We start from the raw sequence: 27,342 nt of genomic DNA, 5'->3' as shown, positions 1-27,342 counted from the left end.
TTTAGATTATAATCTTTATATTCATTTTGGTGATTAGATTTTCTACAGGATCTCCTGGACATATTTTGTGGCAAAAGCTGTAAAATCCATATGGGACACAACTCAAATCGCTTTCCTAAACTTAGAGAACAAGTCATGCCTCCATCAAATCATCTGTATAGGAACCTCCCCTCCAGATAAGACTATTACAAGTCATAAAGAAAGAGAGACGGTCAGTGAAAACCCAAAGGAGAACTTTATCAGTGTTGCAAAAAAACACTTTCCAACTAAAAACCGTCTCCCTCATATATTTAAAAGGCTTATGACTGCCATCTCACAAAATACCTGGAAAATCAAGGAATTAGAATTAAGTAGTATGATTGAAGATAACACATGGGAAGACAATCAAGCTGTCATCAAGGAATTAATAGCCGACTATGTAAATATGTGGACTGGAAATTAAAAATGTGATATTTTAATACATCTCTCATCACTTGTATCTTCATGTGTGAAATAACCTTCTGTGGCGTTACGTTGGTGAAACTGTGGGAAGATAGGGGACCAATAACCCAATCATTTAAGGCTTCTGAAGAAGAGTTAAAGAAGAAATTGGCAAAATGTAAATGTTCAATGTTTGTCGTTCAGACCAAACCCAGCTTAGTCATTAAGACAGATGATGAGTCAGGAGTCTCACATCTCTTCTTTGTGTATATTGAGTCACTACAGGTGTTGTCATGGATTCAACAAGGATGGGCTGGTAGCAATGCGGAGCTCTTACTCTTGTGTTGAGTTACGCGGACAAGCGGAGAAACTCATGGCTGTTGATTCGCTTTGGCTCTGAAGCATCGGGGGAATAATCGTCCCATTCAAAGCCTCTGTTCATGGAAAAAGTCGGCCTGCTTTTTGGTATCTGGCTGCTCCGCAGGGGAGCAGAAAATAAGACGGGAAGGGTTTTTTTGTCGTGGCGTTTGTTGCAGCATTCCTTTCCTGAATAATCAAATCAGACCATGACAGTCTCTCCCGGGGGTGAGGAGGCAGAACAGAATAGGCTGCTAACAAATACTCATTATCTACTGATATCCACGAGGCCTACAATTCGGTACAGTAGTGGACAAAATAACCCGACAACTTCCGTGTCCTGTTTCAGCTTTTTAGGAAGGATGGATCGGAGAAAACCTTGCTATTAGAAAATGAATTTTCTGGCTGAGGCTTGTGGAACGCTGGCTTTGAAAAGGGGAGCGGAGCTTCGCTTCTGTGTATCAAGAGCCATTTGGTGTTCTACAAAATGTTGATGCAACTGGCATGTTTGTTCAGATGCTGAAATACAATCTAGTAAGTCCACGTTATAGATAGGGACACACGCTTAACGCATCTCCTACACAAGTGTTTTAAACTGGATCTGCTAAAAGCTCATTGATAATGAGAATGAGTTCCGAAAACGAATTGCACCGCTTTTTAACCGTGTGATATTCGTGCTCTGTGTTAAAGTACTTCAAGGATTCAAGGGTCATTTATTGTCATCGTGCCGTCCCCACGCTTCCTTTTCAGATGTTGATGAATGTATTCTGTCATATGCCATTAGTGATAAACATGAAAAAAAAACGAGTAAAGACAAAAATATATTATGACGAAAACAATGAAAGAATTAATGGCACGGGAAAAAACCTCCCCCAGTGGTAGAACGCTCTGGTTTCAGGCTTTTAGAGTGAGCAGCTCATGTTCTCAAATATGGATCAAACTTTCTATGGAAATAACATATTTAAACTCTTTATTTTGGTGGTGTTCCCCTTTAAGAACAAGTTAGGAATATGGGTGCTCAGAACTACATGGAACCACATGTACCACATGTACCTGTATTCCACACCTATACTGTGCATGGATATGAGGACTACAGATAGGGGCTGGTCCCTCCTGTCATTGTTTCCCAGCAGAGAACGCCTCACCTCGCTTGTCTCCCCTGAACATTACAACCACCAGAAATTGTTTTTGCGAAAAGAAAAAAAAAGAAAAGAAAAAAAGAACTTCTTTCCAAGCAGGACAAAGGACTCTTTGTGCCTCCCAAACCGCCACCTCGCTTCGTTTAGCAAACTGTGCAGTTCAGCAACTGGCATGCCACATGCAGTAGAATTGAGGCGGGAAGGGTGGAGGGAGGTTGGTTTGGCTGCAATGTGTTTTGTTTTTTTTCTTCAACATGAAATGGCCAGGGTCTTTTTTGATGTTTCCATGTTGATGTGCTACTTGCGAGGATTGTAGAAATATAAGGCACGGGCATTAAAGTAAATCAACGCAGGTCCCCTTTACAGAGGTTTGTTGTTCTGATGACGTCGGAAACGTTCATCATTGAGAGTGGCATCAAAGACGGTGGAGCAACTAGTAAGCGATGTCTTTTGAAATGGTTGCATTGTTGCCTCAGAAAACAGGAATTTAATTTTCGATCTGATTTTTATCGAATAAAGATCCCAAATTTGGCACTTTGTTGTTACCACGCATTCAAATGACTCCGCTGCTTCTGAGACGAAGCCTACCTTCAATTCTCTTTTGGGTGTTTGAGCTCGGATGAGTAAAACAGGCATAACTCCATGTCTCGGAAAGAAAGTAAGAAGGCCATTAATATCTGAAGTATGGAGTAAACAAGGCAACTATTTGCAACACTTAACTGATCCAGCTCATGATGTTAAATTTCTTTTGCTCATTGTCCGTCCTGCATTCTCTCAGTCAGCTCAACCCGGGCAGCAGGTTGCATAATACGGTCCACTTATTGCTTCACACGCCTTTAAACCTCCGGGACAGAAGCTCTCTGTGTTTTTAGATAATACTTAGGCAACTTGGGGTAAATCCTCCGCTGGACGGTTGTAGGAGGGCAACCAGCCTGTGTATAGGTTGAGTTCATCGGGGTGGGGCTTATGGATGGAGGGAGTCCAGGTAGGGTGGAGAACTTTGTTTGTTTTTTGAATTTGAAAATGAGCTCCAGGTTGTTGTCTGCATTCGTTTTGAGTAGATGTGCCTAACAAACTGGCATCAACATGTCAGTAATGTTAATTACTAACAGGAACAGCAGATAATGACATTATAGGAAATAACCTACTGTACCTTTAGTTAGTAATTGCTTGATGAATAAAGCCAATTTGTTATAATCGGGCCATCATTTCTACGGGTTAGGATTACATTGTTCTCAGCAACATGTCTACTTCCAAGTTAGAAGAAGGAGGGATCACGCAGATGATCTAGATTATCTAGAGGTAAGACTTGGAAGTGACGGCACCCAAACGCTATGTAATAATCCCTAATTGCTGTGCGAACAACTACAGTAAGTACAGCAGGTCAAAGTTGGAGCAGCAAGTGATCTGTAAACCGGAGAGTCTCAAGGCAAGGTGTCAGTTGGGAACTTTAAGGTGGCCTTGGACTTGCTAGCTTGTGTAATGCTAAATGGTGAATGTAAAATGGTCTAGTGTTGTTCTAGTCTTCCGACCACTCATAGCGCTTTCACACTGCTTGTCATTCACCCATACATATATAAAGAACAATAGTAAGTTATCAAATAGTGGTAAGCGGGCAATAAACATGCTTGCAGATTAGGTCGCTAACAGTACTGCTAGCTTGACTACTCCAGTTGGTAACATGACCCCTTGCAGGGTTGTAGTCATGTAAACTGGAGACTCTCAAGGAACCAGATTGAGCTGCGACTTGAGAGTCACGTGAAAGATATAGAAAGTTAAAGGCTTCAGTTGGCTGCGGTTTGAACGTCGTGCTAGCTTCTCTTCATGTATCGTAATAAAGTAGCCTAATTAGGAAACAAGCCACCACCCACCCCTCCCAATATGTTTTTGACTGAAATATACCCATTTTAACATTTTTGAAAATACAAACACTGTGATAATGTAAGAAAATAAAGCGGTAGCTCGGCATAAACATGCTGGTAGCTTAGCTCGCTCGCTAGCTTGCAGTGCTAGCTTGGCTACATCTTTCTGTTTGCCCTCTGACCTCTTGTTTGTCCTTTAAGCGATGTCAACATGTTCCTAGTGCTCAGCAGTCCACCATAGTGATCAAATTATTATTATTAACAGCAACAATGATGCCAAAACTTTGAAGAAAACTTGATCACTTGATGACATTGTTTCAACACAATGTGATTTTGTTGAAAGACTTGTCTTTAAAGGGTCCAAGACATTCTCCAGTGGTTTTAATTATTATTGTGGAAAGCCCATTCATCCACCTGCTCCTGTTTCACATCTGTTCACTCCATTACGTTTGACCTCCCTGAATTGAAACATTGTTCATGGCTTTCATTACTCCCATGAAATGAGTCTTGTTTTCCCAGTCGATCACAATGGCTTTTGTGTGGCTAAATGTCCCCGGCCTCATAAATTATTCCCTTTCTTCCGCTCTGCCATGTGGGCAGATACGGTGCGAATCATAATTTTGTTTAGGGTGGCCTATTTCCATGTGAGTGTACAATCACTCCCGCAGTAGTAACGATCTTCTGCAAGAAAAGGAATTAGCCGGAAGGTGCTTTCACCTCAGAGGTAAAAACATAAAATTGCAGTCCTGCTCTGAGACTTTTTTCCATCACGGTCTGCATAAAGGCAGCCTGCGTTTCCTGGCCTACATCAGCCATTCTTCCCCACCACGCTGATCGTCGTGCAAGCAGCAACATATTTGCGTTGTATTTGCAGAGGGTGTAGAAGCTTGAACATATGGTTTCTAGGGATCAAATGATCACCGTCAGTTCATTGTTTTTCCGGCATTGTTTGAGTAAGACTCCAACAAAAGAAAACCTGCTAAAACATACAGTACATACGCACTAGTAAATCTACGCACTAGTAAATCTGCTACGGACGATTCGTTCTGATCTGATGGATCACACACTGAACCACGTCGTCTCGCGATCCGTCAGAGACAGCCTAGTCATTTACTGTACATAACGCCAAATGGCTGCCCCTGCCTTTCTGATGTCTCGCCGGTGTCAGCGGCCGTCACTTTGTGCATTCTAGACGGTGTGCATGCTACCCCGACCAACAGACAACAACACAGCAGTGGCAGGCCTGCACAGAGCGGGCTGCAGCAGCTTTATTGACCCGCAGCTCGCCAGCGACATGAGAGAGGCCATCAATCAGTCCTCAGGAGCAGGGTGATCCCAGGTAGAGCTGTTTTTCCTCATCCCTCTGCCAGTCTGAGGAGTCGGGGAAACAATTCCGAACCGTAAGATATGGACTAACTTACATAAGTTATTTAGTGTTGTTTCTTAGAGCTGAAAACCCCTTTAAACCAGCGATAATTTTAGATTTTTACAAGTCACATTTTAGTCATCATATTATAGTAAGTTTTAGACTAGTGGCTGTGAATGCATTCTAAACACTTTTATTGAACACTATTAATTCAATTTAGTGGATATTGCTACAGTACACTTCAAGTAGCAGAAGCTGGACATTTTCAAACATCTATGGCTTACTTTTAGCAAACTACTGGGACTTATCTTTTCTCAATAGCAGCGCGAGGCGTTTCAGGTCTCGGGTCACAATATTAAAAAAAATTCCACCAAATGTTGACAAAAGCAGCCCAAATTTCGGTTTCTGTTTGTAGTCCAATTGTAGTTTGAGTGGTATTGACCAATCACGTTTTAGCAGGTTTTGGTTGAATACAAGTAAAAGTTGGCATTGGCCGAAATACAGCCTCGGAACTTGACGACAACTTAGCTTTTTTTTCTTTTTTTCTGCATTGAAACATGAAACAATCCGGAAGTAGACGTCGGCTCTCAACTCGATCTCCGTCTTCATGCCGATAGCCGATGGAATCCGAGATTGTAGACGCTGCTTATTAGTGCAACAGGTCAAGCGGCTAAATCGACTTTTAGATAAGAGAAAAATGTTTGCAATGGAAGACACACTTTTAACCATTTAGACGCAAACATTGTGCGATTCTTCACTTGCAAGTTGTTGAATGAGTTTGAGTTGTTATTTGTTGCAATACATTTCATTATCTGAGTACAATATCCTGACTTTTTTTCTTCTTCCAATAGTCATGTAAACGTTCTGGAAATTAGATAAAAACATTCTGGGTAACAACACTAAAAAGCATGTCAAAGGAGGAAACTGTGGGAACGGAGACTCTGCTACTAAGTAACGGCCACATTGGTTTCTACAAGATGTCTCTTTGGTTTCAGCTCTCCAAAACCCAAGGTTACACCAGAGAGTGTCAAGTGAACTCCAAGCCGTGCCTGAAAACCACCTCTGCTACTTGTCTTCTTTCTGATCCCAAAACACACATCTGGGTCTCGAGCCGACCTCTTTAAAGGTGGACTGGCCCGGAGGACTCCGGCTTAGCTGTAAATATTTGGAGCCTGTCCAGTGAGTGCTTTCTCTCTCGGGCCTTTACAAAAACATGACCTATTTCAGTCAGAAGGGGGACAAACAGGCCTGTTCTTTTTATTCCTGCCATGTTTGCAATCTTGCCTCTTCTTGCTAATTTGAATACCAATTTAAGCATATTGATCAGTATTTGTATGCCGTATGGTGTTCTTGTAATACTTTGTATAAACTTTTGGATTAGGTTTTTCAGCGGTTAACCTCGTTGATGATCAGCATCTTTTTTTGCAGCAGAAAACAGGTCAATATGGTGCCGAAGTTCAGGGATCTGCCCTCAATCCTCCGCACTAGCTAGCCTTTACCTAATAGCACATTAAACTGAGTCACATTTATCTACAGGACACCAGGATTCCCGTGGCTCAGGCCGGATTACAGATGTATTCCTTGTGAAAATGTGTTTACTTGCGGTCGAGATAAGTACATGTTTTGCATACAGTAATGCACCATATGGCTTAAAGGCACAGTGTGTAGTATTTATACAGGGAAGATAATATTAATAACTATGTTTTCTTTTGTGTATAATCAGCTAAAATACCAATCGTTGTGTTTCCGTTGGATTAGAATGAGCCGTTTATATCCACATAGTTCCCGGAGCCGGCCGCCATGTTTCTACAGTAGCCCGGAATGGACAAACCAAACACTGGCTGTAGAGAGGGCCATTTGCGCTTTCCCGCTTGTCGGCCACCGTAGTTCTCCTACACACTCGGCTCTTGGGAGAAGTTTCAGTGGGTTGCAATCTAAACTAGGTGCCGCCAAATCCTACACACTGCACGTTTATGCAAATAATCAGCTCGGTGCTGTTTGGCAACATGTATCCACAGGCAGTGAAGGGTTACGCCTCATGGAAACAGGAAAAACTGGAATCAATTGCACGACCCAGATAGCACAATAAGGTGTGGCAAAGAATGTGGTCAAGAAAAAACTGACAAAGATATCAAAACCAGGAACAAGAACTCTAGGACAACCACTGGCACGTAAGACAGAAATGAAGAAGACAAACTGGCACAGAGACAGTAACACGGGGTTTAAGTACACTGGGGAGGTGTGGGTGATTAGACACAGGTGGGATCAATCAGGGGCGGGGCAGACAACCACAGTGGCCTGAAAACACACAAAGGCAGGAAGTGAAGTGGTCTGAAATGAGAGGAGAGGTGAGTAACACAAAATAAAACAGGAGATACTGAAACTAGGGAACATAGGTGTTGCACAGAAAAAAGGAGGGAAGACAACAAAGACAGGAAGTCAAACAAACATGGGACACAAAAGGCAGGGAACTTCAAAATAAAACAGGAAACAAACTAAACCAAGAACATGGCATGAAGTGGTGTGTAAGTAGAGCTGGGCGATAAATGGATTTTATCAATTTAAGGACGATTATGGAAAAATGACAATTGATTTCTACTTAAAAGTTGGGTAATTACGATATGGAACCACCACCGCTTCTCTGAGTTCTCGACTCACGCAGACATGCAACCGAAAAGAGAAGCGCTTTGCACCTCTTTGGGCACCGGCTGAAGCCAAAAAACACTTTTGAGGTCGTCCCCTTGGGTGCAGGGAAATTGCGATGGCCTTTTTTTTCACCGTTTTCTGACGTTGCATTGAGAAAATGATTAATTGATCAGTCGAGAAAATGATCAGCAGATGATAAAGGTGATAAAGAAACGTGTCACTCAGAGTGGCTTATTGATTGTGTTTTCAATAGTTTCTGGACAACAATGGAGCTCTATGGCACAGAGGAAGAAGATATATATCATGCTTTAGACAATACTTAGTGGACATACATTCACTGTTGGGGTCTTTTTGAGCAGATTTGTTGAAAATGCGAAAAATATAGAATATCACTAGACTGATGACAGAATATAATGGCGCCGTGATTGTCTGTCCGTCCAGTCCATTCTCGTAAACGCGATATCTCAGGAACACCTGGAGGAAATGTCTTCAAATTTGGCGTAAACGTCCACCTGGACTAAAGGATGAACTGATGAGAGTTTGGCGATCAATGGTCGCTGTGACTTTGCAAAACCTTTTTGGCCATAACTCCAGAATTGTTGCATGGTGGTGTTGCGGCTAGTACCGTTGCCTCACAGCAAGAGCAGCCTGGGTTCAATACCCGGGTTACCCCCACCCCGTGACCCTGAACAGGATAAGCAGGTAAAGATAATGGCACGTGAAGAAGTGATGACATTGAACATCACTTCTTACAGCTTACCATTTCAGTAAATAAACAAGCTTCGGTCAAACGTGTGATTAAAGGACGACCCGTTACAGTACTATTACAGTGATAGTATGCAGTAGATGGGTTAAACACGCGTTCAGGATCGCGCATCAAACGCTGGGGGTGTGTGTGTGTGTGTGGCCCTCAGGGTTGAAAGTGGTGCCATAGAGCTGGGGTGTATACAAGCCCTAAGCCCACAGCTCATTATCACAATGCCCCATTATAGTCCGTGGATTAAGGTTGTGATGAAACACAAATCTCATTTCCACATCCAGAGCTCAAATCAAGCCAGCATACAATTCCCGCATTATTGCCCTCAGCTTGTTCCACTTCCCATTTTATTAAAATGTGAAAGGGTGCAGGGGTTCAACTTTGTGTCAGGAATCTGACCTGGTTCGGAGACCGTCAATTATTTACACGGCTTTAGTTACTCTTTAAGCGTGTACGAGAATCACCAAGCTGCAGGTTCACGTCGCTATCCGATTGCTAAAACCACCTACGCCAGGCTTGTGTTCGCTGCATTTCTTTTCCTCCTAATGTGTTACTCGGTTACTAGGAAAGTAGCATATAGGACTTGAGTCAGCCAGCATGTGTCTAAATGTGAAAAAAGGTGGAGCCAAAAAGCAAAGTGCACACAGAAGAACAACCACGTGGGAGCACAGCGGTCGGTGCAGCTTACCGTGGGTGTAGTACAGTGAGACAGCCTGTGTAGGTGAATAATTCATTCGATGGGACGGCGTTCACTGCGTTTCCGTTGTGTTTGCCCTCCCGACTGAAACACCCTGCAGACACGGAGGCCCGTCTAAAGGGCACGATTGATTATGACGGTGTTATAGGTGGGTCAGAGAATGGCATGTGTGTGAATGGGAGTGGGTGGACCCGATGAACTAAGTCACTGCCAGACTGTGTACAAAGGTATGGGGTCAGATCAGTCTCAATAATCGCAAATGCACACAGATAGACTCACAAATGCAAACAGAAAGATTCACAAATGCAAACAGAACAATTCACAAATATATTCGATTTACAAATGCACGCAGAACAATTCACAAATACATTCCAATGCACAAATAAATAAATTACGATTTATATAAATGTAAAAAAAAAAATCACAAATATATTTCTGCATTTGTATGTATTTGTGTGTGGATTTGTATGTATTTGTGTGTGGATCGCACTGCATTCATTTGCAAATCGCTTCACATTCGTGTACGGATTTATGAGACTGTTCTGCCGTCGCTGGATTCACAAATGCGTTTTTTTCAACATAGACCTGTCTGTAGCCAATCAGATGTCAGCCTCATTTTCAACCAATCACATGAGCGCAGCTTCATACATATTCATACATATTGTAGCCGTCTGTGTTCACCCAGAGCTCTACGATACCTCATATCAGTAGAGACCGGACCAAACTATGTGTGTGTAAACCATATGGTACAAACAATGAGGCCACTAGGCTGCTAGCGTAATGCTGCGGTTCACACCAAACACGATTCGCGCCGCGTTAATCGCGCCGCCGTTCTCGCCGGGGGACTATTTGTGTTCATTCGCGTGAATCGGTGAATCGCGCTGGACACGCCGGTGAGGGAGCGCGGCATATTCGCGGCATATTCTGTATTCCTCATATCAGTAGAGACCGGACCAAACTATGTGTATAAATGTTATTTCGGAGTTCCTTTTTGTTGGTTTATTGCCGTTAAATCATAGCCAAATCAGTTTATGTTGTGTTCATACAGCTGTAGTAAACAGCCGACGTGTGGCTTGCTAGACACAGTGAATACAGTTCGATGAAATCCACGGAGCTCCACGGAGCTCCTCCGGACTATGCCGCGCTCCCTCACCGGCGTGTCCAGCGCGATTCACCGATTCACGCGAATGAACACAAATAGTCCCCCGGCGAGAACGGCGGCGCGATTAACGCGGCGCGAATCGTGTTTGGTGTGAACCGCAGCATTACGCTAGCAGCCTAGTGGCCTCATTGTTTGTACCATATGGTTTACACACACATAGTTTGGTCCGGTCTCTACTGATATGAGGTATCGTAGAGCTCTGGGTGAACACAGACGGCTACAATATGTATGAATATGTATGAAGCTGCGCTCATGTGATTGGTTGAAAATGAGGCTGACATCTGATTGGCTACAGACAGGTCTATGTTGAAAAAAACGCATTTGTGAATCCAGCGACGGCAGAACAGTCTCATAAATCCGTACACGAATGTGAAGCGATTTGCAAATGAATGCAGTGCGATCCACACACAAATACATACAAATCCACACACAAATACATACAAATCCACACACAAATACATACAAATGCAGAAATATATTTGTGATTTCTTTTTTACATTTATATAAATCGTAATTTATTTATTTGTGCATTGGAATGTATTTGTGAATTGTTCTGCGTGCATTTGTAAATCGAATATATTTGTAAATCCTTCTGTGTGCATTTGTAAATCGAATATATTTGTGAATTGTTCTGTTTGCATTTGTGAATCTTTCTGTTTGCATTTGTGAGTCTATCTGTGTGCATTTGCGATTATTGAGACTGATCTGACCCCATACAAAGGTTTTGTTTTTCAATACACAAGTGTAAATATGATTTGAGAGATGTTTGTAAGTTTACTGTACATTTTTGGTTTTTATAATGATTGTTTACAAAGCTATTTTGAGGGTTACAAGAGTGAATGAAATATATATATATACATATTTTCTTTTTTATATATTTTCTTTTCTTGAGGGTAGCTTAATTGAATGTAGGATAAGCATATATAAGCATTATGCTTTTGACTATGCCTTTTTAGTCATATTGTAACCTAAATTGTATAGGCCATACTGTATTATGTGTGATGGCTGAATAAAAAAATAAAAATAACATGTTACAATGCCAGAGAAAGAGGCTCTGTTCCAGAGAAAGTCCTCCATTATGCAGCCGTCTCTCTGCTTACTTCCATTAGGCCTTCAGCTGCTGTGGGACTCACTGACAAATGAAAAGGAATCATATTTGATCGTATGTTTACATGTGTCGTTCGTTATAAAAATGATCAATAAATATGATAATACCACTGAACAATTCAAAGCCTAAAGCTCTGGATTGCATGTATTGTAGGTAAACTGCTGAGGGTGTGAAATGTAAATCAGTGTTTCATTTAATTTGACTAATCTCTCAATGTCTTAGCATAGCGTTTCATGGTATAGCTTGTTAGAGTTCCACATTAGCATGATTTATTAGCTTTAAGTACAGCCGACAGGAATTCTGTTACTAGTTTGTTTTAGGTGCTGTGTTGTTGAGAAAAATAAATGAGATGAATGTCAAGATAAATCTTTTTTTTAAATTTTTTTACGATATATTGTCCGAGAAATAACCGGTATTATTTTCATTTCAAGACAAAACATTAATAAAATAAAACCACACAACTAAAACAATACGTAAACCTGAATCCTGGGCAAAATTGCATTGAAATAAATATTAAATAACAATATAGTAATAACCTATATTTCACTCTGGCTCAAAGTGTTCGACCGACACGATGATATCGCTATTCCTTGGAAATGATATTCTCCATGCTTTTTATGCAGTTTCATGCGTCCAACCAGGATGATGCGAAATATGTATCCATGCTGTAAATGGAGTCATTCACAATACTCTTAGGGGTTTTGCATAAAGAACTGGATACTGAAGGAGTTTGCACTTTGTCCCGTCTTTCCAACTTTACAAACTTTTTATCACCACCGTCCCGGTACAGTCCCGAACAAAAATTGGTTATCCTTTTAATAACTGATTGTATTTCTATTTAGATATTTGCTTTGATAAGAAAATAATAGTTTTAATATTAGATATAATATACCCTGCATGGAGCTAGTGTTAGGAAGTTAAACAGGTCATGATTTCCTCTCTAGTATCTATTTTATATTGCTGTGAAAACAACTATGTTTTTTCAAGTTTCTCGCCGAAAACTACATTTTACAAGAATATATTTGGTAACGTCACGATAACATGATGTAACTCAATGCATCCTCCGTTATTTACCGAAGCAGGACTATGCACCGACTGCTAACAGCTAAAAGCTAACAGCTAACATGAACTAGCTCTCCTCCTGCTGATTTTAACATAGATTTGTTTTTCACAATGTAGAATTATCAGGGTGCACAATAGTATTTAACCACAGGTGCGTAGTACTAGTTTACGCGTGAGCTGTATCGATCGGGCCGAATGTGTGATTGGGTAGCGAGTGACACAGGTTGTTGTTCCTGTGCAAATGAGCTGATAAAGATCTGCATTTTAGGCTGTATCTGAACATACATGAATGTCACACGTCTGCTGTGTTTATACACGGGGCTGGCGTTGAATTCAAATGTTATCACATACCTCGTCTCGTTTTAAAAGAGGATTCACGCATTTATGTTCGTGTCTTTCAGCTGTTACGAGAACTGAAACACCCGAATGTGATCGCCCTGCAGAAAGTGTTCCTGTCCCACAGCGACAGAAAGGTTTGGCTCCTCTTCGACTATGCCGAGCACGACCTATGGGTGAGTCTCTCTGTGCCACATGCAACGTGTGTATAACCGATGTAACCTAAAATAAAACTGATTTACTCTGCCACATTAGAATTACAATAAGCATAAATCACAGCATTACAGTTTTTATTTACCAGGCACCACTAAGGTGTGGAGAGGCTGTTTCTTTTGTTATTTTTGTGAATGTTGTAGCCACATGGTCAGAACTCACGTGCCTCACTGCCCTCGTAGCACATCATCAAGTTCCATCGTGCCTCCAAGGCCAACAAGAAGCCCATGCAGCTGCCCCGAGGGATGGTGAAGTCTCTCCTGTATCAGATTCTGGATGGGATCCATTACCTCCATGCCAACTGGGTGCTCCACAGGGATCTGGTGAGCTGCTATATTAGCTGCGCTGCTCCAGTTTCCCTTCACAGACCCGCCACCTCCAGCACACACTGCATTCCGTCCCAGAGCCGTTTCCGAAAGGGACAACGCTAACGTCACGGGCACACCTATGTTTGTCTTATGGCAGCCATGTGTGGCGTCAATACACCAGGCCACAAAAATGAAACCTGACAAATAATGGAGCTTTGTCAATGTGGTCATATGGTTAAATTATGATGTGTAACCATTTTAAAAGATAGACGTTTCTTGACAATAGCATTAACATTTGAATTAAAACTGCAAGGACAAAGACCTGGGTCTCAATATACAAACTCATGTTCTAAAGAAATAAGGGGCAGCATTTCACCTCTACTACTGGGTCTACAATCTAGATTTAAAAAATAAATACATAACAGCACTGCAAGAATACGTAAAATTTGATAATTTGGTAATTCTAAAACTGATATATAATCTTTACGTTTGGCGTCGGCCTGTAGTTTACGTTAGCCGTCTCTGTGTTTAGCGTGCCACCAACCTGTGTACTTATTTTGATACCCAGAGGTCTACCAGAGCCCTCCTCCTGGGTAAGTGGTCTCCTAAGGACGAAACAAAAATACTAGTCGCTTACTCGTGTCTGCCACTTTGGATTTAATACAATAAGCAAACTATCAAAACTTACATGGGCCCTGTACATTCAACGTGAAGTGATTGACAAGCCTGACAAGCCAGACGGGTCCTGTACGCTACTCTTTTCTTCATTTCATTTTGGAAAGTACTTTGAAGTATTCCAATAATTTATTTACTGCCATGGTTACATTGCCTCATCGTTCAACTGAATAAAGCATAATGATGACACTAATAAGAATTTAATGCAAAGCAGCTCACGTTTTCTCCAAAATGCTACTTATGCTAATATTGGTTTGTGTGCAAATCAGACGTTTAAATGGGAAAATGATGGTAGGCCAAAGAAATCAATGAATTAGCTCACATTCTCTGAACACGGAATGAATCGGAGTTTAAAATGATAACACTGGAGAGAAATATGTTCCCATCACATGCTGAAGTTCATTCTGTTGATATCTCTCACCATGATAGAGGCTGAAAACAGAAACTAAATCTAAATCTTTGCAACACTTTGGTCACACTGAGCAATTCCAACCAGCAGAGCTGTGTTATTTCAGTGAAGGTGTTGTTTTGTCTAGCTGCAGTGTATTATTATGAGTCTGATTACGATGGCCGAAGAGCAGAACGTCCTGATCTCTGAATGTTGTCAGATTCTTGTCTAGCCTTTAACCTGGCTGATACACACTGCTGGTTCCTGTGAGATTCTCTCCACCGTGATTTTCCCACAGTGCTTTGGTTGGAGGGAGACTTCTTTCCGTGCAGCTGAGAGGCAGACTGGAGGCAGAACACAGGGCCTCTCATTGTGTGTCTTAAAATGTCTGTTTAGATGGCAGATTGGCAGGAATTAAAAGAAACCGTTGAGTCCATTTTGCCACTAAATTAAGTGTTGCATTGACTTAAGCTAGTCGAGATAACCTTAGCTAAGCTAGTTGAAGTTTTAGCAAGGGTTAGCTCAATGGCTATCACTACCCTTATCTGGTCAATAATATCAATAGAAACATGAGGCATGTTTTTCTTTGTTATTTTCTTTGTTCATTTCTTTTGAAAATGCTGAGTAATGATAATAGCATAAAAACCGAGACCTTTTGGCTCGTGCATGCAAGCATTCCCCACTGGCTAGCTCATGGCCGTCACTCTGCACTGCTCTCATGCGGCTGTTACAGCTAATAATGCTGTACTGACCAACTGCGGTGTTGTGGAAGCGGAGCTCCCATCATCCGGTCCTTACTTGGTTAAACACTGTTAGCTCTCTCAGCACCGTCGTTGTTGTTTGCACTGTTAGCGCTGTTAGCACCGTGAGCTTCTAGAAGCTGGCTCAGCCGTCTCCATGTTCAGAGCCGTGTGGAGGCAATATGTTCTCTGAATTTTGTATTGAGCACCTTTAATGTTTTATTTTAATTACAACACAGACAAACTGTGATTTGAGTGCACAATTACAATCACTTGATTGAGTAGAGCCATACATGAGTACTCCACTGATTTAGCATTGCACTACTCTAACACTGTCAGACTTAGAACCAGAGATATTGACCTTTTCATACCACACGTTCTTTTTCCTTGTCAAAACTTGCCGCTGAGGTTAACCACAATGCAACCTTAACAGCTGACCTTGTGGTTCAGAGATTTATTAGTTGCATCTATTAGCATGATTCAGGTGTGTTATGCTAGTAGCGGCTAATAGCATGTTTCAGGTGTGTTATGGTAATAGCGGCTAAAAGCCTGATTCAGGTGTGTTATGCTAGTAACAGCTAAAAGCAGGATTTAGGTGTGTTATGCTAGTAGCAGCTAAAAACATGATTCAAGTGTGTTATGCTAGTAGCAGCTAAAAGCATTAATGTGTGTTATGCTAGTAGCAGCTAAAAACATGATTCAAGTGTGTTATGCTAGTAGCAGCTAAAAGCATTATCCAAGTGTGTTATGCTAGTAGCAGCTAAAAGCATGATTCAAGTGTGTTATGCTAGTTGCGGCCAATAGCATGCTTCAGGTGTGTTATGCTAGTAGCGTCTAACAGCATAATTCAGATGTGTTATGCTAGTAGCGTCTAACAGCATGATTCAGTTGTGTTATGCTAGTAGTATCTAACAGCATGATTAAGGTGTGTTATGCTAGTAGCGGCTAATAGCATGATTCAGGTGTGTAATGCTAGTAGCGTCTAACAGCGTGATTCAGGTGTGTTATGCTAGTAGTATCTAACAGCATGATTCAGTTGTGTTATGCTAGTAGTATCTAACAGCATGATTCAGGTGTGTTATGCTAGTAGCGGCTAATAGCATGATTCAGGTGTGTAATGCTAGTAGCGTCTAACAGCGTGATTCAGGTGTGTTATGCTAGTAGCGGCTAATGTAACCAGGAGCTGATGTAGTCTGATGTCTCTATGATGTCACTTGAGTCAGCGTCCTCTTGTGACACTAAAGGATGGAAGGCCTTGATCTACTTTTTAAATGTGCAATAGAAGTACCCAACACCTGAAAACAGACAATGATGTGTAAAATCAGTGGAGTTCTCCTTTAAAATGTTAAAATGTTTTTCCATATCAATGTGGGCCAGATCAGACCTCAAACAGTGTGACTCCATTCTGTAGAACTATCAGATCTGTCTCATGTGAGATTCGAAAACAAACAGAGCTGGAACAATTTCCATTCTCTCATATCTGACTGTGTGCTATAAAACTCCCACAGCCCATCTGTGTGTGTATGTGTGGCTCCCTCGCTCGCTCTTATCTCTCCCTGCATCTGTCACTCCCAGCGAGGAACATTTGTGGCTCTGCTTGAAAGTATTATCAACCAAACACATCCGATTATGTGGCAAAACTTTAATTTGATTATCGCGGTCAATGCTTTGATATCAGATGATCCGGAGGGAGGCTATTTCCAGATAAATCTCATCAGAGGATGAAAGACTTCAGATGATACGGTCTGACTGAAATGTAGATGAGACAACGGTTGATTTCTCAGAATACACTGGCTTCAGAAGTCAGAAAGCAGTCACACAGTTCAGGCGTCTATTCATCTACAGGGGTTCTATCTTCTTTGAATAAGGTCGTCCACTCTTATGCAATCCCTGGCAATCCTCGGTGATCATGTGGTGGCTGGACATCACATTACATAAACCTGCAGGGATCAGGGAGCGGGCTTTCACCCTCGGCCTCTCTCTGGTGATCTACCAGAGAGATCTCTACAGGCATCAAATGCTCTGTCTGTACAGCGGCGCCAAGGAGGCTATTGTCGAGCTGAAATGACAATGTGTTGAATACAAATGTGCTGACTCTCTGCTTTTGAGGGATTCAGTCAGTTTTAAATGGTGAGTCAATCGAGTCATTCCCAGAATCTGACGTCAGAGAGTAAGTCCAGTAAATGACCAAGGTAACACACACTGTAGTCCTGTTGCACAAGTTGATCTCAAACCACTCTCCATCCAGACTTAAGTTTTACATTGGTTGTGCTGCTGCAAGTCATTTTGTTCACTTACTGGCTTTGGCACAGAATTTGTCACCTTTTAGGCTCAACCAGCTGTATCTGTCTAAATCAGGGGTGTCAAACTCATTGTCGCTCTGGGGCCACATCAGCATCATGGTTGCCCCCAAAGGGCCGGTTGTCGGGGGGGGGGGGGGGGGGGGGGGGGTGCTGCTCCTTCTTCGTCGGCGGGGAGGGTGGCTGCTGCTGCTGCTGCCACATACGCTGGTGGAGGTGTGCGCGGCGCGTGCGGATCGGGGAGGAGCTCCGCCGTGCGCGATACAACGGATATTTGTAAATTGTCCGACTTTTACATTTTTTTTTTTTGCTGGCGGATTCGCGGGCCACATAAAATGACGTGGCGGGCCGGATCCGGCCCGCGGGCCGTATGTTTGACACCCCTGGTCTAAATAGAGGGTCCAACGTGAGTGACCAGCGTTACATGCATGGGTCATCACATTAACTCAAAATGATAAAAGATATACAGTTTACTTGAGGGCCAGAAAATATTCACATTTGAAAAGTTGGACCCAGTGAAGGTTTTGCTTAAATAATGACTTGAATGATCATGTAAATAAAAGTTCTATGCTTGGCTGATGAGGAAGATACTATACTGTATATGTACAGTACCGAAGGCCTTGCTGTCCCACACAGTCCCACTCCAGGAACCTCTAGACCGTATATAAGCAGTGGATGTAGTCGCCATTACGTCACCCATTGCTTTGTGGACTAGGGTTTTGAAGCCCCAAGTTTGGCATTTCGGCTGTCGCCATCTTACTTTATGGCCGTCGTCATCTTTGTTATTATCTTTCGCCACCTTGGTTTTTGTCCATCGCCATCCTGTTTTTTTGATGGAACCAGAAGTGACATAAGAGGGCAGAGCAAAGTACAACTGAACTCTAAACAATAATTACTTTTTAGGCGACCAAAACTTTACAATTCACTGTCATGACCTGGAAACACACTGTCAAAGTTCTAAGATGAAAACACAGACAACATGCAGACACTGTAAATGGTGTTTAGAACATTTTTATCTCCAACAATAATGACGCACTAATCAAAAACGGGGCCATCTACAAAAGGATTGCATGATTTTTTGTTTCAGGATTGTTCAAGTCCTGCACAAAAACCCCCCCAAAAGAAACCTTGTAAATAAATGCCCTCGTAACTGTGCTGCCAACTAATAGCGTCTCAGTGCTCCTGTGCAGAGCAGAGTACTACGAGTGGGAAATCCCCTCCTTCACAACAACATAAACTCTCCCACAGGAGCGGTGCGGTTGTTTGGCTCCCTGAAGGTCACACCACATCTTATCTGAGCACCAACTCTTCTGGCCCCTTTATAACTATTTTCATTGCAGGCGGGTGGAATTCTCCATTGTCAGACTCTTATCTGACTCTGTTCTGATGTATGGCAGTCGGTGCCGCTATTTTGCTGTCTCATTGCCAGGGCTTCCTGCCATTGTGTCCAAAGAGCTCCCTAAATTTTCCCCCTTCTACAACTGGGCCTTTTTTGCTTCTCGTTGCTGGTCGGATAATCAATCTCTGTGCAGGTGCCTGGCTCTTTGTCAGCTATCTCTCTCTCTCTCTGTTGGTGGATAACAAATCAACATTCATAGTGAGCGCTTTATGGAAAATTCCCCCAAGGCCTCGTATTGCTTTCATAGTTTATACATGAAAGCTGCACATCTGGCATTGAGTTATGATGTTAATGGATGTGAGAGGAGGAGCATGAAGACAGAAATGTAATCTGCTGTTTGAGCTGTGTGGAGAGGTGGCCCTACCAGCTCATCCTCCCGTGGCTCCGCTGCTTCTGCTGTTACGTAACGGTGCGTTCGCGCTGGTGTGCAGCTTGCTCTGCATCTCTGCGCCGCAGGTACCAAGCATGTGCTTTGCGTTGCACCACTGCATAGCTCTCCCATCCCCCCGCTCGTCCTGCCAGTCCTCCGCTCCCTTTTCCCCTCCCCGTCCCCACCCACCGCTACCCACCCCCACGGGGCTTATGTAACAGCCTCTAGCTCGTGAGCCAAGCCCACCGCCCTGCCTGGCTAGCTGAGTCAAGATGCTGACTTAGCAGCTCTGCAGGCCAAAGCAGAAAGCTTCTCAGCAGACTGTATCAACAAATCGCTGCCGGGGGGGATGGTTGCGGTAAATCCAGACTGTACTATATTTACTGTACTGTATACGTACAGTACTGTATGCCTACCGGTCTCACACAGTCACGCTGCAGCAGCACTGGACAGATGCTGATGCTGCTGTTATCGGGGCTGATGTTCTGTGCATAGCAACAGCACAGCTGCTCGATGATGCATCAGTGCATTTTGGATGTTCAGAATGCAGTTAACATGTTTCTATTCTCAATTATTCAAATGAACAATGAGTATTATACTCTTTAGGCCTCGTAGTATTATTGTTTTTATTCACTTTGTATGGAGAGAGAATGTTATTCCAAGTGAAATTACCGTCAAACATCATCCCAAGGAGAATCATGTACTACCATACCATACCAACCGTCATTTCTTTGGCTGTAGGTCCCTCCTTATACAGGAAAAACTGTATGAAAAAAACAAAACAACAAGGTCATTAGTGTGTTTATGTCTATAGCTATTTATTAAAAATACTTAGCTGATGCTGTTGAAGACTCCTGCAGTTGGGTTCACTTGGCCCAGCTGAAGAAAAACACCAGTGACAACTGTGGCTTTAGTTCGACACACGGAGTTAGTAATGAAGGTTTCAAAAACAAGTTGTCGCTGTCTATGTATTTATGTTAGATGTAAACAAGGGCAGCGCTCTTGGAAGGAAGTGCAGACGAAGCTTTGCCGTAGCACCACATGTCGGCGTGATCTTTTTAGACGAGGTTCAGAAAGTAACGCAGGAGATGCAGCATGATGAAAAGTGAGTGCACCGTTGCGTGAACAGCGCACAGGGGTTCATTGCGACACTCCAAGTGGACCGGCGGTTGTTTATGGCCATGTCAGCCTGTTCATCAACAACTTGCCCAAACTGTTGTATAAGTGCGCCTCTGGCTCCTGAAATGGCCCAGTTTGTGGGACAAAAAATGTAGATGGTTTTGTAAAAGTGGGCCAAGTCCCTGAAGATTGAGTGGAGCAGTCCTCAGGGGGATGGAGTTTATTTCCTCCTGATCCATTTATGAAACTAACCAACTGTAACAGATTGATGTTAGCCGGATGAATTCAAAAGGAAGACTCAATTTTGGGGGCGTGAAACACAATTTGGTGCCTATTTCCAAATAAAAAGCAGCAACAACAACAGCAATGTGTATTTTCGCTTCCTTCCCCCAGCTGTAATGCTGCATGCTCATTTTGCATTTTGAAGAGGCACTGGCTCAGGCCTTTGACTGGACATTGGAGAGCTAATAACTTGTTGTTTTATTTTTCAAACAGCCAATATGGCGTATTAATTCAGTTAGGCCTGTTTAGAATATGAAAGAGGAGCTGGTGAGCCTGAACTCTTCGGGCCTCTTAAGAGCCGTCTGCCTTTGTGTTTGCCGTTCGCGGCGTGCCGTGTCGCGAGCACGAATAATAGACCTCATTATTGCCGCGGTTTCCGTGGCAACGGGACGTGTTTGCCAGGCAGATCTGAAGTTCGTCGAGCCAGAGGGTTCACGTTCGCACCGGCGCCCCGGGAGGGTCGACCGGCCGCTTGGCGACAAGCAGATACTGCATCCGACCGCATCACAATGTACAACATCTCCCTCTGATTCATGGCGCAGCAAGCTGTGTGTGTTTGATGCCCATTCAGTGGATAACAACACAGACTGTACTTCTAAGCCATTATCATACGTAGGAAGCCTAATTGGTGCTCATTTCTTTACTGATCAAAAATACAAATATTCTCTGGTGGGAATCTGTGGCTCTAAGGCTCATTCATTATTTCTTTATTGTGGCAATAGATCATTTCAAAATGTGCTGCCCGCTCAGCGCCTTACCACAAGCTGGTGGACACATAAAAATGCAGATATTGGACTTGACATGAGTCAAGGAGACAAAAGCAATGCTAATGTTGCTTTGTGTGTGCAGGATGTGTAAATGGGCAAACGTAGAGCCGCCCAGAGGTCTTGTCAATCATGTTGAACATACAGGATCGGTGTTTGTTTGTTTGAATTTAGGAATGCGCCAATCCCAACTTTTTCTATCCTAATCTAATCTAATCCTAACCTGGGTGTTTTTGTGTCGGCCGATACCAATTACCGATCTGATACCAGCGTTTCATCAATAAGCTGTATGCCTCACTGTGTGGAGGAGACTGGGATCATTATCTTATGTGTGAGGCAACATCAGACCAATATCAGTATCGATGTCTTCTTGATTCAATCCAAAGTGTCAGAAACGACTTGTATTTTTCACCTCGGGCGGCGACTCTGGGGACGTAAACCTTCAGTCAGCTGCAGCGACTAGCATTCAGCCCCCTATTTTTTTTGGATCATGTGGCCAGATAGTAAATTGGCCCTTTGTAACTCACTTTTTTTCACACGCTTTTACTCCCACATGCATACTTTTATTTGTTACAAACTCCTCTGTGTGCTTGCGTGGGCTGATTCCATCGGAATTTAAAGTGCAACTTTCACAAAATGGCTAACTGACTGTGCACTCGTTTGCTTCAGTAACCAACTGGGGAAGCCAATGCAAGCCGCTGTGCGGAAGTACAACACTGTGTAACGATAAGTGAGCACCAAACGGTTCGTGTTCTACACCGGTGTCTAATAATTCTCTTCTCTGCTGCAGAAACCAGCCAACATCCTGGTGATGGGGGAAGGTCCCGAGCGAGGAAGAGTTAAAATCGGTAAGGAACATTTCCAAGAACAGCTCAGATTTGGGAAGTCGTGCAAATTAGAGACACCGCCAGTCGCTGTGGTGACAGCGGATCCACGTTGATCTGTTTGAGCGTCCTGCGGCTGCAGTGTTTAACCTACTGGCTCAGAGGTCTGCGGGTAGCTCAGATCAGTGCTGTTGCGTAAGCCGGCTGGCCAAGGGACTGTTGAAGGGTAATGCTGCAGCGCCCGGTGTATATTTATAAACCTCGTGCACACTGTGGTAGTACTAAGTTATTGTATCAGTGCTATTACAGGCTCACACGGTATTATATTTTACACATTTTAGCTGCTGCACTGTTATTACTGAAATGCTGGCTTTATTATTTTGACTTAAAAAAATAATAATATGAAAAAAAGACAAAATCTCTGTAAGACTCACTCCTACGTCAGTTCAGCTGAGAGTTTTGAGCTGTGACTTCTTGGCAGACAAGTACACATTCCTCAAAACAAGGCCTGTATTTATCAAACTGCTACAAGCGAAAGGACTCCAATTAAATATCAAAGAATTAAAGCCATTCATCAAATGTCTTATTGCTTGAAAATGCTCTTAAATTAAAGAGAGAGGGGGAGAGGAAAATTCGGGGAATGACAAGACAGACCGGATCAAGCGAAAAAAAGGTAAAGAACGAATCAAAAAAACGCTGTTGATTGAAGCTAGTTTTCTTGCTGCCAGCTCTAACTGTCGTGGTAGTTTTGATGGTGTTTGTGCTCTCTTGAGTGATTCAGTATCAGTAGGTCAGTATCTGGGCTCCGGGCGCCCCCGGCGGCGGCGGCCCCCGCCACTGTCTTTGTTTTCACTAACGTCCTCCGTCTTCTCCACACTCCTCCCGCAGCCGACATGGGTTTCGCCCGACTCTTCAACTCTCCCCTCAAGCCGCTGGCGGACCTCGACCCCGTGGTGGTGACGTTCTGGTACAGGGCCCCTGAGCTGCTGCTGGGGGCCCGGCACTACACCAAAGCGATCGGTGAGTTGTAGCACGTATCGACCAAGGTCTCACATTGTCAACAGGAACACACATTCCTTCGTGGCCAGCTCATGTGATCTATGGTCTCCATCGGTACTTAGCAGGTGTGTCTACACGTCTATATTTGTCATTCCTGGAACACGAGGCAACACTGTGCACGTCTGTGTGTGTGTGTGTTTGAGATTATCTCTAAATGTGTATGAGGTGTGAAAGAGACAGAGAGACGGGTCAGATATAAAAAGGAATCGTCCGACGTTTTACACAAAATAACACTTCTTTGATTTCTAGAGTTAGATGAGAAGATTTATACCACCTTCAGATGTGGTGAGAGTGCTATCGATTTTCTCATCTAACTCTCCGGGCCAGAAAGCACACGAGCCCATTTCCCAAAATGACTAACTTTTAACTTTTAAAAGGTTAATCCCAACTGAAATTAAGAATGCCAATGTGTTATCGCCACGTTCAAACGTTCAATCAATATCTGTGAACATAAGCTACTCTCTCCCAGAGACAGAAACCAGAGAAGTAATTATCATACTTGTAAATGTCAACAAGGGTAAAGTCTGGTGCTGCTCTAAAGACAATGAATGGGAAACTGATTTTGTCTTCTTTTGTTTTAATACCCAAATGAGCTTTATTCTGTTGTAGTCTTCTCAGTCAGAACATTTTCCTGAGTGCTCTGTGTCATCTAGAACAAGTGTTTACCAAAGAATGTTCCCAGGAACCAGCTTTTTAAAAATGACAAACCATCGCAACCCTTCTTGCACATTTCAATTATATCAGTAGAAAAATTAAAATATAATCAGCAATCATTGGGGTCAACTAACTTTGATTTATTCCAGGCAGTCAATGCGCTGTAGCTAATGTACCTCAAGATAACTCAGACTAAGTGGCATTTGTGTTCGTGTGTGTGTGTGTGTGTGTGTGTGTGTGTGTGTGTGTGTGTGTGTGTGTGTGCATGCACCAGATATTTGGGCAATTGGCTGCATCTTTGCGGAGCTGCTGACGTCCGAGCCCATCTTTCACTGTCGCCAGGAAGACATCAAAACCAGTAATCCCTTCCATCACGACCAGCTGGACCGGATATTCAGCGTCATGGGGTTCCCTGCAGGTCTGCACACAATGCACACAACCACAACCACACACAAGACCAGTGTCAACCACCGGCATCCCACTGGTTTTCACACCGATCATCATTTTATTTGGTGCTGAGGGGATATGGTTTACAACTGCCACATAAATGTCAAGTGCATTAAAGACAAAGCCTTACAATTCTGCTGAGTGTTTACCCTGATTGAGATTCTTGGAAGTTATGTTTCAATTCTGTGTGTGTAAATTAGTTTGGATCTTAGAGGTCTAACAAACATGTTCAGTACATTTTCTTGACTTGTAAAACAATTGCAAAGCAGTTGCAAACATTAGTGGTCTAAATCGCCACAATGTAGCTTTAAAGGGCGGGTCCTTTATTTATTTATTTAAATGACCCGTTAAGTAAACAATAACACAAACAACCTAACCGATCGATGCAGCGGTAGACCAGCAATTCCGGTGTTCCGCAAGGTAAAATGACTGTTTTTGTCAATGGAGTCGGGTGGCTTTGAAGACAGCGTTATAACGGCTTCAGTTACCCTGACGGAAAGAGCTGCCTGACGGCAAGGTAAAGCGATGAAGATATTCTAAATATAGTGTTCACTTAAACTGATCTTGATATTTATAGGTAGGCTTGTTTCTTAGGTGGTAACATTTTTTATTTTTGAGTAACATCGCTGACGGGTTTCTCGCTCACCGGACTCCGTTGACAAAAGCAATAATTTTACCTCGCAGAACACGGGAGTACAGTAAAAATCCAAACTTACCCTTTCAGACATTTCCAAACTTAGCACAGCTTACGTTAGCTCGGCTAGTGCTCGCATTCACATTGTTCATGAGCTTGTTGATTAGCTTACTTTGGTAACCTGTGTCGCTGCTTCTTTCTGACCTGAGGCTGAGTGGGCGTTTTACATTTGAAAACCCCAAAAAAGGCTGCACATAGAGTTGACCTGCAATAAACATGTAACAAACAAATGTTTGTAAAACAAAATCACAGAGTGTATCTTTAATGCTACGTTACTGACATCGTATAGTGATTATGCTGTTATTATATAATGAAGAGTGATACCAAAGAAGCCTGGTTCAAGGCTTTTGGAGCTGCATGTGACCTCTACACACACAGTCAGGGCTGAGTGACAAGGCCCCTCACAGTTTAGATTCAGACATCATTAGCTGTCTCTCAGCAGCAGCAAATAAAGCACAGGGTCTTAACAGAAGCATAGTTCTGTGTCAGCTTCAATTTCACACACACTGTATATGAAAAAAAGTGCAGTAAGTGCAGAGATCTCTACTTCCAAAACAAAAAAGTCTTATACATATAGTTTATGAAGTTGTATGTTTATTGGAGCTATGAACTCGGGTGTGTGTGCCTTTGTATTCCACAGATAAGGACTGGGAAGACATTAGGAAGATGCCCGAGTACCCAACGCTGCAGAAAGACTTCAGGAGGACAACGTGAGCGGATGCTGTGATGATCTGAAACTCATAGACCAACAAACAAAATATGAAATACAGTCAAACTGATTTTTCTTTTTTTCTTTATGTATCGTTGTGTTTCTCATCTAACAGGTATGCAAACAGCAGCTTAATCAAATACATGGAGAAGCATAAAGTCAAACTGGACAGCAAGGTTTTTCTCTTGGTAAGCACACACGATCACCTGCACACATCTGAGAAATCGGAGTCTGTTTCAACATTTTGGAAATCCTGTTTGGTCCTTTGAAACGGTCCTTTGAAACGCGCTGCGTTATGAATAACAACCATGAGGTACGAAAAAATATAGATTAACCTTGTTAACAGCTCTGTTTCGCCACGGGCTGCATTCACGCCAAATCAGCCGCTGAGGCGATTAGCGCAGGGTGCTGCGGTGTGGGAGTGCCGCTTAAAGTCGAGATTAAATCAAAAATGCTTTTAGATCACACCCTGTTAAACAATAAATGCATTATGCTTTATTAATAAGCACAACTATGCATTCTTTTTTGATAGTTACTCCTCACTGTCATTTTAATTCACTAGTTATGCAACATTGCCAGGTGCAGCTTCAACTCCAAAGAGACCGACACATTTTCCACAAGTGGAACAGGGGCCTCAATCAATTAACGCATTCATTTTTTGATAAAGCTTGTTTAGTTAAGGAGGTTAGAAATGTGTGTGCGGTCCAAACTCTACAGTGAGTATGTATGGGGTTTATTTTAGCAGTCTGTAATAAAATAAATTGCACATACAACGCGTTTGTATGTACACCTGCTGCATGAGAGGCCCATTGTGCAGCTAAACTATTCCAAATTTGACCTATGAACACCTTTAAACTCGCATGTCTTAATACTTTCTGACGACACTGTGAACTGAAAAGTGCAGATGCTGAACTACCTCGTAACACTGTTATTCTCCTCTCCCTTCAGCTCCAGAAGCTCCTCACCATGGACCCCACCAAAAGAATCACATCAGAGCATGCGCTGCAGGACCCGTACTTCCTGGAGGACCCGTTACCAACCACTGAGTGAGCCGTAGTACACTTTTACAAGAGGCTTTTCTTTTGCCTTGATTCAGCCAAAGTGAAAAAAAAGGCCTATTAGTATAAGGATTTTTAATTTTTAATCTACGTCCCTGTGTTTTGTCCTGTGTTTTTTGGTTGGTACGTAGGAATCCGATTGGTAACATTACGTTAAATAACTGATTCTCTGCGATTGTCTCTAGTGTGTTTGCCGGGTGTCAGATCCCCTACCCAAAACGAGAGTTTCTAAACGAAGACGAGCCCGAGGAAAAAACAGAAAAGGTAATTATACAGCGCTGCCGAAAACAAGTCAAGTGTCCACTCTTCCAATTTCACGTCATTACTTCCAACCATCTTTTAAACTCAGGACACATGCTGCAGATTGTTGTTGTTACCACGGGCCACAGAGAATAAACCATTTTCAAATCAACCCTCATTGCTGGAG

The 27,342-nt window shown here is 42.8% G+C and overlaps 1 protein-coding gene across 2 annotated transcripts in view; it reads left to right on the top strand.

Moving 5' to 3' along the window:
• Positions 1-27,342, top strand: part of cdk19 (cyclin dependent kinase 19) — a 48,440-nt gene that overhangs the window by 13,676 nt on the left and 7,422 nt on the right. Inside the window, exons 1-10 of one of the 2 annotated variants that reach the window (XM_079180218.1) lie at positions 8,365-8,492; positions 12,978-13,088; positions 13,308-13,448; positions 22,261-22,318; positions 23,183-23,314; positions 24,282-24,425; positions 25,789-25,858; positions 25,973-26,045; positions 26,806-26,903; positions 27,101-27,179. In XM_079180218.1, the coding sequence (XP_079036344.1) occupies positions 8,394-8,492; positions 12,978-13,088; positions 13,308-13,448; positions 22,261-22,318; positions 23,183-23,314; positions 24,282-24,425; positions 25,789-25,858; positions 25,973-26,045; positions 26,806-26,903; positions 27,101-27,179 (1,005 nt within the window). In that variant the 5' untranslated portion in view covers positions 8,365-8,393. Of the gene's footprint in view, positions 1-8,364; positions 8,493-12,977; positions 13,089-13,307; positions 13,449-22,260; positions 22,319-23,182; positions 23,315-24,281; positions 24,426-25,788; positions 25,859-25,972; positions 26,046-26,805; positions 26,904-27,100; positions 27,180-27,342 lie in introns of those variants that run through there. The other variant, XM_079180217.1, reaches the window with a different exon arrangement.

This window comes from Pholis gunnellus (genome assembly GCF_910591455.1).
Source record: "Pholis gunnellus genome assembly, chromosome: 19".
In the NCBI taxonomy this organism is placed as follows: Eukaryota; Metazoa; Chordata; class Actinopteri; order Perciformes; family Pholidae; genus Pholis; species Pholis gunnellus.
This window is presented reverse-complemented; position numbering and strand designations above follow the sequence as displayed.